This window comes from Triticum aestivum, chromosome 1D (assembly GCF_018294505.1).
Source record: "Triticum aestivum cultivar Chinese Spring chromosome 1D, IWGSC CS RefSeq v2.1, whole genome shotgun sequence".
NCBI lineage: Eukaryota > Viridiplantae > Streptophyta > Magnoliopsida > Poales > Poaceae > Triticum > Triticum aestivum.
In genome coordinates this window covers 231429936-231447702 of record NC_057796.1, presented here as the reverse complement: position 1 = coordinate 231447702, position 17767 = coordinate 231429936, and the positions used below count along the sequence as shown (strand labels likewise).

At 44.2% G+C, this 17767-nt stretch overlaps 1 protein-coding gene across 5 annotated transcripts in view; it reads right to left on the bottom strand.

The window, feature by feature from the left end:
• The window catches only part of LOC123181165 (DNA topoisomerase 1), a 33103-nt gene extending 19761 nt beyond the window's left edge, over positions 1 to 13342 (bottom strand). For 4 of the 5 annotated variants that reach the window (XR_006491526.1, XR_006491527.1, XM_044593410.1 and 1 more), the window contains exons 1-10: positions 13142 to 13342; positions 11537 to 11661; positions 10181 to 11229; positions 8478 to 9123; positions 8286 to 8372; positions 7362 to 7408; positions 6800 to 6909; positions 5516 to 5616; positions 4302 to 4394; positions 3 to 86 (exon numbers count right to left, since the gene is read on the bottom strand). Coding sequence is in view for 3 of the 5 variants with exons in the window: in XM_044593410.1 (XP_044449345.1) it covers positions 3 to 86; positions 4302 to 4394; positions 5516 to 5616; positions 6800 to 6909; positions 7362 to 7408; positions 8286 to 8372; positions 8478 to 9123; positions 10181 to 11190 (2178 nt within the window). In the remaining 2 variants the exon portion in view is untranslated. The remainder of the gene's footprint in view (positions 1 to 2; positions 87 to 4301; positions 4395 to 5515; positions 5617 to 6799; positions 6910 to 7361; positions 7409 to 8285; positions 8373 to 8477; positions 9124 to 10180; positions 11230 to 11536; positions 11662 to 13141) is intronic. The other variant, XM_044593411.1, reaches the window with a different exon arrangement.
• Positions 13343 to 17767: the final 4425 nt, after the last annotated feature.

The following is a 17767-nucleotide window of genomic DNA, read 5'->3' as shown; positions in this document are numbered from 1 at the left end:
ACCTCTAATTTGGACAAGGCCTCGAAAGTATCCTGATGTGCAGTTTCCCCTTCGGGGTTTTCACTGGACCCACTTGCTTCAGTGTCCTACAAGCAACACATTCTCATTATTGGGTTCTGTAAGCTCATAAAACTGAACACTGGGCACACAGTCATTCTACAAAATACAACCATCTTCTATCCATGTGAAAGCTTAACTGTTCACTCCTTGGGGGTTGTTTGGATAACGGGTATTTAGGAAGCTAGTTTTCCTCGATCTCGTTTAGCACTGCAATAAACTAAAACTTTGTATGGTTTTGTCCAACTAACTTGATGATATCTAGAATTGGTTCCCGTAAAACCCCAAAACCAAGTTTCCGGATAGACGACTATTAGTTGTTTTTTTAATAAATGTGCTTATGTTATTCCAACAACATTGATCCTACTTATTAGGCCCATCTGCTTTTCATGTTCTCCCCACCCATGTCCACAAAAAGACAAATCTACAAATGGGTTCAAGGCCTTCTTAATCCAAACATGATTTTCTATGAGCGCGTACCTGACTGAATTATATATAAAGAAAACCGGTTTTCTGGAAAATCTTCTTAAAACAAGGTTTACTAAAACTGATAGGTACTACTTGCTATCCAAACAACCTGGTAGAAACAAGGGTTCTACCGGGTCTAGGACGGAGGGTGTAGGGGAAGGAGGGGGCTGGACGTGGGCGAACTCGCGGTCGCCGGCGGCCGGGCGCGAGGGAAGAGGCGGCGGCGTTGGCAGGAGGCGGCTAGGGTTAGGTCTCCCGGCTCCCTTCGGGAAGCCGAGCAAATAATGATTGCTTCTTGCTTAATCTCAAAACGGGTCCTTACATGAGTTTATATAATCCTCCTAATGATATAATTGGGCTAAGCCCCTAACACGATAAGATAACTGGGCCAGGCCCCTAACTGCCTGGGCTGTAATATATGCCGCTCATAACATTTCTCCCCGCCTGCACAAACAGCTCGTCCTCGAGCTGGAAGGCGGGGAAGCGCTTGCGGAACTCCTCGAGGTGATCAACCATCGCCAAACACCTCTGCGGCAGCTTGGGCGGGCAGGTCGCCGAGGCCGGCGGCGGCGGCGGTGGCCTCAATGTAGTCCGCAGCCTCCAGGTAGAAGAGTCGCGGGCAGACGTGGCCGGGCACGTAGGGCTCGCCGCAGTTGAAGCACAACCCTTGGCGGCCATGCTCGAGTTGCTCGGCCGAGGTGAGCCGGCGGAACGGGCGCACTGTGGTCGCAGCGAGGGGTGCCGCGGAAGCCGGAGCAGGCCGACCCTGCGCGGAAACGTCCGGCCCGGGTGACGGCCCAGCGGCCCGGGACGGTGATGCCTGCTGGATGGCCACCGCGCGGCGCTCGAACGCGCGGTCGTAGTACATGGCCGCCTGGAGGTCTTGGGGTCCCCAAAGCTCCACGTCCACGCGGATGTGATCCGGCAGACCACCGACGAAGAGCTCAGCCCGCTGTTGAGCCGTCACGCCCGGCGCGTGGCACGCCAGGGCCTGGAAACGTTCGGCGAAGTCCTGCACCGTGGAGGTGAAGGGGAGGCGGCCGAGTTCCGCCAACCGGCTTCCGCGTATCGGCGGCCCGAAGCGAAGGAGGCATAGCTCGCGAAAGCGCTCCCACGGGGGCATGCCGCCCTCGTCCTGCTCGAGGGCATAGTACCACGTCTGTGCGGCGCCCCGAAGCTGATATGAGGCGAGCCAGGTGCGTTCCGACACGAGCGTGCGTTGCCCCCGGAAAAATTGCTCACACTGGTTGAGCCAGTTGAGGAAGTCCTCGACACTGCCGTAGGTGGCGAAGTCGAGCTTGGCAAAGCGCGGCGGTGTCTGAGCATGACCGCCGTGAGCGTACAACTCGGCGGTACGGAGCAGCGAAGAGGATGGCGTCGGTCCGGTGTGCACGGGTGGTCCGCGGGGAAGCGGTGGCCCGTCGAAGCCAGCGTGGAAACCCGCGGAGCCGGAGGGCCTGCCGTACGACAGGGAGGGCGCCGGCTGGTCCGCGGCCATGGTGTAGACTGGCGGCAGTGACGGCGAGGGCGGGAACCGCACTTGCTGAATCGGCACGCCCGCTGGCGCGGTTGTAGTCAGCCCGGTGCTGGGCGGCGGAGGCGCCGGCAGCGGCAGCTGCTGCTGCATGGAAACGGCGGAGGTGGCGGGCGCCGCGATGGCCGCGGCCGGCCATTGTGGCCAGAGCGGGGCGGTGGCAGGGGCTGGCTGCAGCTGCAGCGGGGGCTGCAGCGGCCCGACCAACGCCTCGGGGGCCCCTGGGTGCGGCGGCTGCCAGGGCGGCGGCGGTGGCAGCTGCAGCTGTGGCTGCAGCGGCTCGGCGAGCGCGACGGAGGCCGCCGGGTGCGGCAGCTGCCACTGCGGCAGCATCAGCCCGGTGGCGATGGTTGGTGACGCGGCCGGCGGCAGCCCGTAGGGCCCGAACAAGTAGAGGCAGATCCCCTGGACGGCTGTGACGAGATCGTTGAGGACCCCGGTGATCTCCTCTGGGGTGTAGGCGGCGGCCGGTGGTGCGGTGGAGGGCGCCGTCATCTGGGTGGTGGCGGCACCGGAGGACGCGACCAGCGGCGCGGACGGGGAGGGCAGCGGCGCGGTGGAGAATGCCAGCAGCGCGGTGGTGACGGTCGGCAGCGGAAGCGACGGGATGGGCGGCGGCGAAGACATGATCGGAACAGAGCTACCTGATACCAAAGTGGTAGAAACTAGGGTTCTACCGGGTCTAGGCCGGAGGGTGTAGGGGAAGGAGGGGGCTGGACGTGGGCGAACTCGCGGTCGCCGGCGGCCGGGCGCGAGGGAAGAGGCGGCGGCGTTGGCAGGAGGCGGCTAGGGTTAGGTCTCCCGGCTCCCTTCGGGAAGCCGGGCAAATAATGATTGCTTCTTGCTTAATCTCAAAACGGGTCCTTACATGAGTTTATATAATCCTCCTAATGATATAATTGGGCTAAGCCCCTAACACGATAAGATAACTGGGCCAGGCCCCTAACTGCCTGGGCTGTAATATATGCCGCTCATAACACAACCACTTACGGAAAACTAGAAGCTAACGCATAACAGTAAAAATTAGAGATGCTGATGAATCGGCAGAAATTCACGCTTCCAGCGAAGGCAGGAAATGAGACATCCTGTGGCGGAAAATACATAACAATCTATGGGGTATTACATGATTACGTACAACACAAAACGCACTATAAAGCAAATTCAATATAGATAAGCTATTCAGTAGATTTACTAGTGAAAATAAGGCATATTTTATTCCCATACATAGTATAAGAATACAGAATGCAAAAAGATCAAAATTGCATCAGTTGAAGATAAACCTTCAAGCAAGTTCAGTAGAAAAAATCAATAACGTACAGTATTGTTTGTATACTTCATAAATTCACACCATAAATGAGTCCAAACTTCCCAGCAAAAAATGAGTTAGGACATGTTGAATTTGTAGCTGAAAATGGCCAGTTTTGATAACAGGCCAAAGCCCGGTTTGTCAAAAACAAGACCAGTTGAGAGTTGAGACCATTAAGCACACTCTGATGTGCATCCTATGCAGAATAGGTGTATTAGTATTATCATTGTTGCATAAAATGACTGTTAGATTTAGTTTGGCCCCGATATCCTAAATTATATCCACATCCAACTGAGAACATATTGTCTTCTGTGTTTAGATCCTAAAAGAATAAAGTGGTGGATCAGACAGATTGTATTTGAGCCATGTCACCCCTAATGCACACATACATATATATATATGCAGAGTTATGAAGTAGGGTTTGTGGTGGGAACTGGGAAGAGAGGGACAAGGGAAAAGGGAAAACTCCCTAATTCTTGGTTAATTCAACTGAATGGATTGCCTCACGTTTCGAAGAGGGGTAGAAGACCTAACAACTTGAAGTAACAGAGAGAAAGGAATCTGGTCATATCTTAAATAATTCGCTTAAGGTCCGTGAAATTAAACAAGGAATCTAATCACATTTATATCTTGCAGCAGGCACTGGGCACATCCTTTGATGTTGATGTGGACCAGCTCACATTGTAACAGATACAGACCAAATTAAGGTTACAGAGATGATAAAGATGAACACAATTATGCAATCATCCTCATCCCTTGAAACATGAAATGATATCATGAGTGAGATGAATACAACATATTTCCTACTAAATCTACTCATGGGCTGGCCAAAGTAGCATAAAGGAAAGTGGAGAATGCTACATTAGAAGACAATCAACATATTTTCTTACCTGGGCAAACATAAGTAACAGAAGATCAAGAAGCCTAGATACTTACCTCATAGACAGCTTGGTACCCCTTGAAGTCAAGCCTTGATGCAGATGAATGAAAAATCATGTCTCCTTCAGGATTACCAATACCAACTTGTATCTACAATGCAATTATTAAAGTGCACACAGAGTAAGAAAATAAGCATGAGATTTTACAGGATATATAAAATAATGAAAATCCAAAACAAAAAGGTAAGAATTTAGCATGTCTTGAAATTGCGTATCAAGGAAAATGGAAGTCATTTTCATTAACTACCAAGGCATCAAATATATATATTTAGCACACAACCAGAATTCTGTTTGAAGAGCCACAACAGATGGGATGAAATCTCTCTCGCCTAAGTTATAACAAATTTTAATAGGTAGATGCCTCATCATCATGTTCTCGTACTCAACGATATCATATACAACTAATCTCAAAAGATGACCACCACATTTATTCTTACACTTCGCATACATGCCGGTAGATTGTAATTCCTCTGTTTCACCACACTTATCCATTTTATTGAGAAATGCCAATTCAGAATGTTAAAATAGCCGGATTCTCTCCTGTTTTACCATTATTTAAAAAATAAGAAAGGTTCACGGGTAAAGTATTTCGCTTCATATGGCCATCGGCCAGCTTTCCATGCTTACTTGGTTTTGTTCATAAGATTGCTAGGTGACAGTTGTGGAACAGATGCCTTAGCTGGTAACGGAAAAACAGACCGATAGACAAAGAAATATCAGTACATTTAGGCAAGATGTTCTGTCGTAAACACAGGGTTGCCTCATTCATCTACAGAAAAGAGTTGAACATAGGTTTGCTTGATTAGATGTCAACTTACAAATCCCTCTTAATTCTATACCTGTCATAATTTCCATAGACAGATGAGGAGTTTTCTAAACCAACAGTGCTGCACCAACGAATATAACATACAAATATGAGCAGCGAGCTACCTATACACTGCAAACTTGTTGAATTCATATTTCCTTCAAATTGGAAACATGTGTTATTCATGATTTTTAATGAGGAAAGAGAAGGAGGGTGATTGGCATATTTTTTGCAGTCTCGAATCTCAAAAACATGTGTACAGTGAGATTCTTTGGTCTAGCTGAGCCAAGGTTCAGTAAATTATTACTGTCGACAATATAGCTTTGCAAAAATACACATAGTGGCCAGCCAGCCCAAAGAATGGAGTAATAAACAACAGATAAACATGAAGTAAAACAGTAACCCACCAGCTCAGTCCTTGAAGCTTCCATTTGGCAAGCCATTGTTCTTCTCCATATTAGAGTGTACAGTTTCAAAGAATCCTCATCAAGTACTCCAATCAAAGATGCTGAAAGAGATACCATGATAGTCATAGAACTATAAATGGAAAACAAGAAACCAAAACTATAATGCTTAAATATAAATATGCAAGTAAGAAAAAGAGATGCTACAGAAGATTTGGCAAAACGAAAGAAACATTAGCAACTCATAATTCTGAAAATGAAAAACACATTCAGGTACTCTTTCAGCCCTAGAGCGCATGACTTCATGTATAACCATCGTTCATCATGAATGTGTCAATTCTAAAGCATGTTCACAACAGATGGCAAAACCCTGCTAATTACAAATCAAGAGGTGGCATAAAGAAGGTTATGGTAGATGTGGAACAGCGAGTACATGCGAACTTACAATTAGCTAGTAAACAACACCCAGCATGCCATTCAAATACATAATATATATCACCTCTGGATTCGTAATGAACTAGTAAACAACACCCAGCACAGCACCAAATCCTGCAGAAGAAAGCCATAGGGAAGAGAGAAGGGTGGGTAGAAGGAGCTAGGGTTTGGGCTGTCAGTGTCGTAATGGAGGGAGGGTGCAGGTGGTCAAATCTACAGGGGGGAAAAAAGAGATTCTTGTTCGTAGAACATCGATAGAGAAAAAAAAGCCGACTATCGGATTTAGCTCAATGGTCCCTAGAATCCTACGACTGTCTCACCCATGGTTATCTATTTTTTATAGTCTCTTTTGGATGTATTCCTCACCCAACAGCGGCTCTCCATCACCCAGTGCCATTGTACTTCCAAATCTCCTTGTCCCAATTCTCTCCATGGGAACAAATGAGAAATGTTTAAAAGGATTAAACAGCCAGAGAAAGGACAATAAGTAAAGGAAACACCTTTAGTTAATACATAATACAACCTCCGTTCGGAAATAACTGACATGGTTTTAGTTCAAATTTGAACTAAAACCACGTCAGTTATTTCCGAACGGAGGGAGTAATAAGAACTTCCGCAACCAAAGCTTGCAATGGGCATGAACTGTCAAATAATCTATACATGAAATCTGCAACTCACAAGCCACTAGCACATACCCAGTATGTTTTTCAAAACCATCAATGGTAATCAGAAACTTGGGAAATGAGTATGTAATGATAACAACCCCCCCCCCCCCCCCACACACACACACAAAAATGATTTATTGTAGTGCAACATCGTTAATGAACACAGAACTACAGGTGGGTTTATTACATGGCAACCTCCTTATGCTGGTGGGCCTTATGGCTTCATGGGCCTCTTGAGCATTTTTCACCTTCTTCAAGTACTTCCTAATATCCTCTGATGCATATTGCTCACCATACCTAGAACAAATACTTGTTAGCAAGAGTGGAAGCCCCAGGTGACATACTCATAAACAGGAAGGTAACATGTTTGAACTCCCAAGATACTGATTCTCTCAAACTAGCTTCTAAAGAATAAGATTAGACAGGAAAAGAAACAAACTCATAAAAATGATACCAGAAAGCTCTCCAGCCATTCCATCAAACATAGTAACATACAAAACAATTGAAGGGTTGTAAATATTTAGTGATATCAAATATTGTGTCTCACAATATCCAATCCCATAAATCCTGACAATGAGAAAGAAATAAGCAGAACTGCAAACTGCAATTTTGCTGAAATTAATCACTGGAGCACTAATCAGATTATTTGGCACAACATAACCGATCAATTAAACATGAAACAAGATAGATTAGCAATCCAGAACAAACTTAGTAACACAAGCTTGACAAAATATTCCAGTAGAGTATACCTTTGTTTCACTAACGAACGAATATCTTCTGCAGCTCCATGAGAAATCTTCAATGGAAAGGACAGAATAAACAAATAAGGCAACAGCTTCAGGCTATTAAAATGATATCTTTCATGTACGCAACACAATTAAGATTTTGTAGCCAAATCGAGTATTTGAGTTAATGTTCATATATACACATGATGTGTTTCATGTAACTGAAGTTGCCTTAAATTTAAAATTACGCTGAGCTCGCTTGGGCGGGAATGGATGCACAATCTCACCGCTGAAGTTCAAGTCATCACCACTTGAAAAAGTCATGCATATATTTCTGTATTAAAATGCACATGAGTTCCTTCTACATGTTCGTTTGTGATATTATTACTACTGTAGTTAACCCAGGGTCCTAGAAATATACATGAATGGAACTAAATAATGAGAACAGAAAGTCAAAATATCATAGAGCTGACAGTTTATTTGGAATAGCAATAAGGACCTATAGAACTCCATTTTCTTGATCAGATGTTTGAGCCGATATACTAAGTTTTTTCTTCTACTAAGCAAAAGTATCCAGATTTTGGCCATAGCATCAAGCTGGCCTCTCTACTCGAAAAACTTTTCAGCTTCCGCCTTCCTATCCAAGGATGAGTATTGTCACTGTGTCAGCATCAGATTCAAGCAAGAACCTAGATCATCCCACTCTATAATCTCTCTCCTTTATCTGAGTGTCAAACCCCTCAAAGTCAGCGCCATGTGGAATCTTTCTCTACAGTTCACTTGTATATATAGTGACCAATTTGATGGGTTTTTTTGTGAATGCACCAATTTTAACCAACAACCACAGATCACAGAGAAGAGACCAAGAGTGTGTTTTACCTGACCTACAGATACATTTATAAACAGAAAGACTACTTTGGCAATCAACTAAAAGTAGAATGAACGTACATGAAACCCATCTGTTCTGAGGTAAGTTATTAATCCTGTTGCTTGTTCTGACGAAAGATTGATCCCTTCATAAAGCTTCTGGGCTACCTGCAGTCACATAGTGAACCATATGAGTCAAAAGGTCACTACATGTAAATGACAGTATTATAATAGTAAAGCTATGCATCTAAGTTCTTGTTAAGTAGAAACAACCTTCATGGTATGCCCTGCACCAAAATGTAGTTTGTTTGCTGCATCTTGCTGAAGGCTGGACGTTATATATGGCATCGGAGGATTCTTGTGAATTTTGCTTCTATGAACACCTCTTACTTCAAATTGGCAAGAATAAATCCTCTTTTCTAGAGCTCGTGCTTCTTCTTGAGAGCTTATAGAAAGCTGATCCAACTTTTTTGAATTGAGATGCTTTATCCAGGATGTAAGACATATGCCTTTTGAAGAATCTGAACACTGGGTTTCAAATTCAGTATCAGCAGTCCAATATTCCTGTGGGCTAAACTTTTCTATTTCAGTCTCCCGATCACAAACAACAGACAAAGCTGCAGACTGGACTCGTCCAGCGGACTGACAACCAGGCAACTTCCTCCATAAAAGTGGTGATATGGCGAACCCAATCAAATAATCAAGGGAACGGCGTGCAAGATAAGCATTAACTAAGTCCATATCAATATATCTTGGAGACATTAAGGCGTTTTTAATAGCATCCTCTGTAATTTCATGGAAGACAACTCTTGCAACAGTAACATGGCAAGCCAAGTTCTGTTCAAGCATTTCTTTTATGTGCCAAGCAATTGCTTCACCTTCACGGTCAGGATCAGAAGCGAGAATCAAATTTTCTGCTCTGGAGATAAGAAATAAGCAACAATAACAGAAGACAATCAGCAACAACTTCATAAAGCAGGGGAACTCAACATGGAAACTTGCACCAGCACAAGTTTAACAAATTTATGTAACATATACAAGAAAGAATTAACTCAAACACATGTATGACACTTGCTATAAGCGGAAGGCAGATCTAGAGAAAAAAGGTTCAACTAATTAACGGATACTCAGATGTAGCAATGAAGAAAATACTCACGGAGTTCAGAATTTAATTGAAGCTCCGGTTGAAACCAATTTAATCAGCTATGTGAAATATGCAAAAGATTAAAATAAATAGAAGTAAATGAACAACCAAGACTGTAACTTGGTAATGGAGCGTCTATTACTTAAGTATACAGTTAAATAGTTCAGTTGATATATTTTCACAGAACATGTATGGGTCTAATAGAGATGTATTCATCCGCAAGTGATGTGCAGGTATAGTATGCCAACATACACCTGGTGATAGTGACATTCGCATACAAGAATATAGGCATAAGATACTTGACACAAAATTATCTACAGGGACAGCTTAACAACGAAATCTGCATATGAGATGAATCAACCATCACCAACACCATACTGCTGTTATAGTTTCTGTCTATGTGTCCTTGAAAAGCCATCAAGTTTAGATAGAACATAATAAATCTAGGAGACATGGTACTGTTTATCACTCTGTGCACACTTCACGGACAAGCTAACTTATGCTCAAAGGTGAGTGGCGCATGGATCCAAAAGGTATTAGTACTCACAACATTGCATTACGTCCAATAAAGATTACAAACTACAAGTTGTAAAACAGAAACCAAGACGACTATCATGTGTTCACCCAACTAAGCCTTGCAGAAAGTGACAAGGATATGGACAAATGGTATTGCATGGAATACAAGTTTTTAGAGACAAAGATATGACTCATACCATAAAAGTAACAAATTATGTGAATTTTTCCTACTTTCCCAGCAACTAATGCATAGCAAACCTATATGCCAAGAACGAAATTTGAACAAAGTTACTGATAACCAGCCTATAAAACATACCCTTTCAATGCAACTTTAATACTTTTAAGGCATGTCCAGGCACCATTAGGCACCTCCCATACCATGCTGAAGTCGTCCTCAGGGCGGACAGATCTTGACCTTCGAGCTAGATCTCTCACATGACCATAGCTGGGTAATACTTCGTACATGTCCCCAAGGTATTGTTGAATAACTTTTGCTTTTGTAACTGATTCAACAACAACAACTGATTTAGCTAAGGGGGGGTACAGAGGTACAAGTGGCCTCCTCTCACTACCAGAAGCATCAACAGTGGTCTTCATGTAATTATTGGCTTCGGCAGCTGCAATAGCAGCAGATTCCTTTGCTTCCAAAGATTTCTTCGAACTGGTTACTGTTTTTCTCTCTTTGGAACTACCAACCCCTTTCTTTGATTTAGATGTGTCAGCCTTCTTTTCTTCTTGCTTCGCACTTGCTTTCTCAGTTGTATTTGCTGCTGATTTACTAGTTTTAGTAGAACTGCTCTTTTTCTTGGTAGATACTTTCTTTTCTTTCACATCTGTGCTAACTTCTTTTTTGCTGCCTCCAGAATTTTTATTCTTCGCAATGTCCTTTTTAGTACCTGTACCACTCTCACTGCACTTGCTCGTAGATGTGGAAGCCTCATCAGCGATGGTGCTGCATGCAGCTAGTGTGCTTTGGCGTCTCTCAGATCTATGGAAGTACCTATGGGCAGCACCTCCATCTTCCCTATTTATATTTGGATTGATAAATGAGCTCTTATTGCTAATGAGAAACCTTAACTTTTTACCGTATGCAGTTGAGAAGAACCGTGAATTAACACTATTGGTAGCCTTTAAAGCAACTCCACAGACATCTGCTGTTCTGGAACTTACAAAACTGTGATAACCCGAGAGCCCAGTAGTAAAAAAGACACTACTTTTGAGCTGTAGGGCGAGCTGAGAGCTAGTTCTTAGAGACATTTTCCTTATTGAACTATTCCTCACTGCAACTCCACACATTTGACAAGGAAGGAAAGGTGAATAAGGCATGAAGGTGCATGAATATCTCTGGGAAGTCCCAAAAAGAAGCTGCAAAGGTAACACATAAACAATATTTAGAGAGTTAGAGAGCTAGCATAAAAATCCTCATACGATCATCCTTGTTTTGACAAGATGATGGAAAAAACAAACGCAAAGCAAAAGTGTGATACAAGGGAAAAAGCATTCTCATTTTGTTAGTGGCATCCTAAAATGCACCGATACGGATACGTGTATCGGTATTGGGCCAGTAGGGATACATAAATTCGCCATTTTGGAAAAGCTTCAATACGGGGATACGTTTTACTATTTTTTTAGTTCACAAAAAAATGTATATAAGCTAGGAACAGCATGTTACCTTTTTGTTTGTTCTGAGGATGCCGAAGCAGCTCCAAGCCTCTCCAATTGACAATGTTGATGCCGTGTTCCAACTCCAAATTCCAAAGGGATAGAATTAGGGTGTGTTAGATTGAGCTGCGGATTCTGAAAAGGCAATTGTGAGCTGTGAGCTGTGAGAAAGCTGCTGTGAGCTGAGAACTATGAAAATGCTGGAAGTTGTTTGATTGAAACAACTGTGAAATTGTAGTTTTGGCATGAATTATTTGTAATGCCCCTCAGGGCTGAAAGAATATTTATGTGCTAATTGACCGTAAAGCAGTGGTTTGAGCATTGTTAGGCATTTCAACAACCATTTTGGAAAGGAAAATTAGACAATATAGACAATTCACGGCTAACATATAGGAAATTCAACGACTATTTGTAATGTTGCATACGTATAATTATTATTACTAAGACATGAACCATATGGAACACATATGGTTCACATGATGATGGCCTTCATCAACATAGCTAACCTATCTTGCTCTCGCAAAACACGCATAGGCTATCCTACTATGAATATTGTTCAAGATATTTTCATTCTCCTCCTCTTGAACAGGATCCGCTTGTGTTGGGGACACCCCCTTTTTTAGCACTGGGAAGTACATACACATGCAATTCAATACTCCCTCCGTTCCGAATTACTTGTCTTCGATTTGTCTAGATACGGGTGTATCTAGCACTAAAATGAGTCTAGATACATCCGTATCTAGACAAATCTAAGACAACTAATTCGGAACGGAGGGAGTACCTTCCTAGCGTAAATATTGACACAGAAGTTAATTTTAACTTCAAACCCAGAAAATGAAGCCATGTGTAACATTGCTAGTGAAGTTGACTAGATGAAAACCCAAAGAATGGTTGACTTGTGTAACATGAAACACATAATTGCAGGAGAAATTGTATGAATAAACAAGAAACCAACAATTTCTCTTGTGTGCACAGTAGCACGATCTGAGCAAAAATACAGAAAGGTTTGCAGCATGGCATAACAGGAAAGGTGGAACCTGGAGATCAATCAGCTAACATGCAAAAGGAGAAACAATCACTTTAAACGGTGATATTTTAGGTCTGACTGTCAAAATCAACAACAACAATACCACTAGTAGTACTAATGTGTTAACCAATTTCGGCCAGTATAACCAAGACAAAACCCTGCTCTCTCGAATTGCATGTTACTGCTAAGCTTTGATTTCAGGTCAAGAGGGTGCAGATAAAACAACTTAATCTTTTCCTTTTCATATATCGCCAGTCATTGCATATTCCACTGCTAATGCGTTTCAACCAAAACAATTGCTCATCTGAAAAAAAAAATCAAACTAAACATTTGCCCCTACAAGCATCAGCACAAACACCTACCAAGCAAAATCCTTTCACATGTAAACTTGAACATGCACCGGAAAAATCATGCAGCAAGTACTCATCAAGAAATAGTCGTCATTATATTCTCAGAATATCCTATCTACGCAAGTACTCACCAATACAAAAATCAGGGAAAAAATCGAACAAACATAGGATGCAAGAGGAAGGAGGGAGGGGGGCCGAGGGAAGAGGGAGGGAGGGAGGACGAAGGAAAGGTGGCTACCTGCCTATGGACTGGTCAGCGGCGTAGCTCCGGGCGGCGGCGTTGTTGGGAGGGAGCGGCGGAAGGAGGCGCTGCTGGGCTCCTGTGCCGGCGGCGAGGCAGCGGAGGCTTCGGCTGGCTAGGCGCCGCAACGGAGGACCGGCAGTGGTGGCGGGCGGGTGTCAGGACCCAAATGCACAGCCTCCAGTTCGTCAGTCAGAAACAGGGAAGAAAGCGTAACCATACAGGGGAGAAGGCGTATTATGAATCGTTATGTTCATCTGACGGCAGTAGAGCGTCGCATCCAAAGGTCCAGCTAGTCTTCGGCAAAGTGACCTTACTGTTTTATTTCAACACAAAAAAACCTGAACAAATCTAGTAGTATACATAAGAAGTTAATCCTCGCTATAGTATATTTTTTTGGCCAACGCTAGGCGTCAGTCGACCGGCCCAACTTCGGCCGGTCGCCGCGCGGCCTTTGGATGGAAACAATAGGCACCGTTCGATGGTCTTCTATTTTTTCCCCGCACACACAGTCAACGCATGAAAAGAAAAAAAATGTCCTCTGCCTTTTAATGGCGAATTGACGCACTCATCTCCACCTTCAATCCACACGCGTGCAGTTCTGGCGAGGCACAAAAGCAGCATCCTCTCGACGTCAGCCCCGCTCCTCGCAGTATCCGCGCCGTGTCCGAAGCCCGTCCACATCCTCGGGATGCAGCAACCTCCACCAAACACAGGGAGACATGGCGGCAGCAACCTCCGCCGCGCCGCGTAGCGTGTGTCGTCCCTCTGTCGGCAGCCACCGCCGCCGCTCGCCCCTCGCCGGTACTACGCCCCCTCGCCCCCTGCAGATTCAATGGCGACGACGCCATAGCTCGCAGCCAACAGCGGTGGTAGCAAATTTTTGTGCTGGTTCCAGCAAAATTAAAAACGGTGGAAGCAAAAATTCAAAATTGGGCGATGTTATAGCAAAAACCGAAACACCGGTGGCAGCAAAAGTTGAAGGTGGCTCCAGCAAATCAAAATGACATTGGTAGCAAAAATGCAAAATTGGGCGTTCTTCCAACAAAGCAAAAAATGCCGGTTGTAGCAAAAATGCTGCTGGTTCCAGCAAACCAAAACGCCGGTTGTAGCAAATTGCAAAATTTTGGCATTGATTCCAACAAAACCGAAATGTTGTTGGTAGCAAAAAATTGTTCTAGTTCCAGCAAAACAAAAAACGGTGGTAGCAAAAAAGTAAGATTGGGCCAAATCAAAACGTTGGTGGTAGCAAAACTGAGCGTTGGTCCCAGCATCTGGTTGCCGCAATTGTAGCACTCGCCGGTCGTGGTCACCAACCGTCGCTTGCCCGTCGCAGCTCACAGCAAACACCGGTTCACAGCACGGTGTGGTCGTGCAGTAGCACACGTGTGAGCTGAATCTCATGTGGTCCATGAAGGATTGCTGCAGGAAGGAAAAAAAACAACATGAAGGAGAGCTCAACTCGAGGGATCCATGGTGGTTTGCTGAGGGGAGTGAAGAGCTAACTCGTAGGACTTGCGGGGGCGACTGCGGCGGAGCATGGCGAGGGAGCGAAAGTCGGCGTCGCGAGCATCCAAACAACGGTGTGCTGCCTCCTCAGTATCGCATTCCCGATCCAGAAAAATGAGGAGGTGTGGCCAGGAGTTGTCCACGGATGTGTTTGGATGAGGAAAAGATAAGTTGCACAGAGAAAAAAAGAAGGGAGGCGGTGCGTGGGACCCGCTGTACAACGTCGCGCATAATGGAGTGAGCGCTGCATGCGCGAGGCGACCGACGCTGCGTTCGGCCAGTCTGCCGATCTCAAACGTTTCCCTATTTTTTTCCAAAGAAACTTCCAGTCTATTCATATTCAATCATGGTAGTACAACAAACACTAGAAATAATAAAATTATATCTAGATCCGTAGACCACCTAGCGACAACTACAAGCACTGAAGCGAACCGAAGGCGCGCCACCGTCATCGCCCCTACTCGCTGAAGCAGGGCAAACCTTGTTGTAGTAGACAACGGGGAAGTTGTCGTGCTAAGGCCCCATAGGACCAGCGCATGAGAACAGCAACCGCCGTCGTTGAAGAGGAGCATAGTTCGGAAGGATCCAACCTGAAGACACACAAACATAGACGAACCATGACAAGATCCAAACAAATCCACCAATGACAGATCCACCGGAAACACACCTCCACACGCACACCGACGATGCTTAACGCACCACCGAAACGGGGACTTGACACGGAGAACCTTATTCCATCTTCAAAAAGTCGTCACCGTCTTATCTTCCTGAGAAGGACACAAACCCTAACAAAACTCGAAAATACATCTAAAGACGGAGCCCTCCAGTCAGCAAGAGCCTGGATCCACCGCGCCGCCATGGCCCTAAGGCCACAGGAGACGAGGCGGACCGACAGGGGAGCCGGTAGGAGACAAAGGAAACCTAGCCTTTTTCATAGTCACTTTTTCGTGTCGCGTAAAAAAGGAAAATGCATCTATGTGCATGTTAAGATTCGCAAACAAAAAGAAGACTTTGTAGGTACTTTTTCATGTCGCATAAAAAAAGTCTTACGCGAGATCAATAGAGGTTGGAATATATCTATTTCTTCTGAGCGACCTCTTTTGGGCACCCAGATTTGTACTGGGAATAAAGGATTTGTAGTCCTCTGCATTACCGCTTGGCCATGCCACTAAAAAATCTGAGGAGTGGGGATCTGTAAGTTTTATTTTATTTTTCTTAGGTTTTGCTTCGCCTACGAGGTGGTGGCGACAATGACGTGTTGAAATAAGGTCTATTTGGTTTCTCCCCACCTCGACGACGTTCGATCAGACGCTAATGAAGGATTGTGATAGTTTGCATCCCCAGGTCTATTATTTCCCTTCAGTTTGTGTGTCTTTCAAGAAGAGGTTTTGGCTGACTATTGATGTGGCGACTACGACATCTTCTGTGTTGTTCTTTGCCTTGGCCCGGTTTCTTCAAGCCTCTATGCTAGTCGTGTTGCAAGCATATTCTGCGATGATGCTCCAGCCAATGTTGCTTCAGCGGTTTTTATATCTCGTCTCAAGGGGCGAGTGGCTATTGCAGTCTTTAAAGCCTAGTATGGCAAGGGCATTCGCAGGTGTCACTTTTCTTTGTTGTTGGTTCAGTGCATTTTTCAATCTTCGGCGAGTTACATACAATCAATGGAAGAAGTGCTTAATTTTTTTTACTGGTCCTTCTACGACAATTGTCTATCGTCGTACTGGCCTTTGTTTTCCTCGATGTTAATCAGATATAAGATGCCCCTTGGGTGTCGTTATTAAAAAATGTTACCTTATTAATTGTTTCACTTCTTAACCTTTGTAAAAAAATCAATGACGGTAAAACAACTCCTCTGGCTGAGATCGAATTACCTCGCGAGCAGTATATAAGCTCCTCGACGGTGTTAATGAAGGATAAGAAGGAAACCCCTTATTTTATTGCCTTTACTTTTTTGCACTTAGAAACCCTAGTTCTAGTTGCTCTTATAGTTTTCCCCAATTTTGGCGAGGATCCCCACCTAAATCTTCCGACTTTCTCCACGATCCTGACAAGGGTATGAGAGCCTTATCGGCCAAGATTCAAGGGATCTAGTCCGTCTCTGGTGTTGGAGTAACCTTTAGGTTCTTAGGTCCGGCCATACATTAGTACAACAACTGTTGACTAGGAGCAATATATATAGTTGTACAACATCTTGTGCTTGTGCCAAAAAATTAGGTGGTGTAGCAACAAAAATCATGAACAAGTAGGTTGCACCACATGATGCCTTAATTTGTATATCACCTCACTAATGTAGAAGCTTGCTACTTGTGATATTGCTGGGATTCCCATAAGAGAAAAGGGCGACATAGTATAGTAGCAAATAGTATTTCGCTTAGTTAAAAACCAAGGTTTATCGAACCAATAGGATACGACACACAAACAATATTGGCAATACCTACACACACAGAAAGCAAATGCTTGCACCTAACAAAGGCAAGGGGGCGACACTCCCCTTGTTCCTGCCAGTTGCAAGTATCAAATCTGGTAGTGGTAGATATAATAAATAAAAGTAAAAAAGAAAACAACAAGGAATTATAAGGTTTGTTTTAATATAGAAGTGAATGGACCCAAGGGCCATAGCGTTCACTAGAGGCATCTCTCTCATAAATAGCATCGGGGGGTAAACAAATTACTAGTGGGCAATTGATAGAAAAGTGCATAGTTATGATGATCATCCATGGCATAATTAATATATAGACATTACGTTTGTGACTAGTAGACTGTTAAACTTACTGGCGTCTACTACTATTACTCCACCCCAAGACCGCTATCCAGTATGCATCTCAAAGTATTAAGTTCATGACAAACAGAGTAACGCATTAAGCAAGATGACATAATGTAGACAAAATAAGATCATGCAATATGTTCAAACCCTGTTGTTTTACCATTAGTAGCAACAATACAATATGTGTCTTGCAACTCCTCCTGACATAGAGTAAGGACACCGCAAGATTGAACCTACCACTATGCACCACTTCCGTTGAAGATCTAATCATCAACTTGGCTAAAGAAAACTCATAGATCGGAAAAGGCATACATAGCTATGCACCACTTCCACAATTCATCAGATCCCAA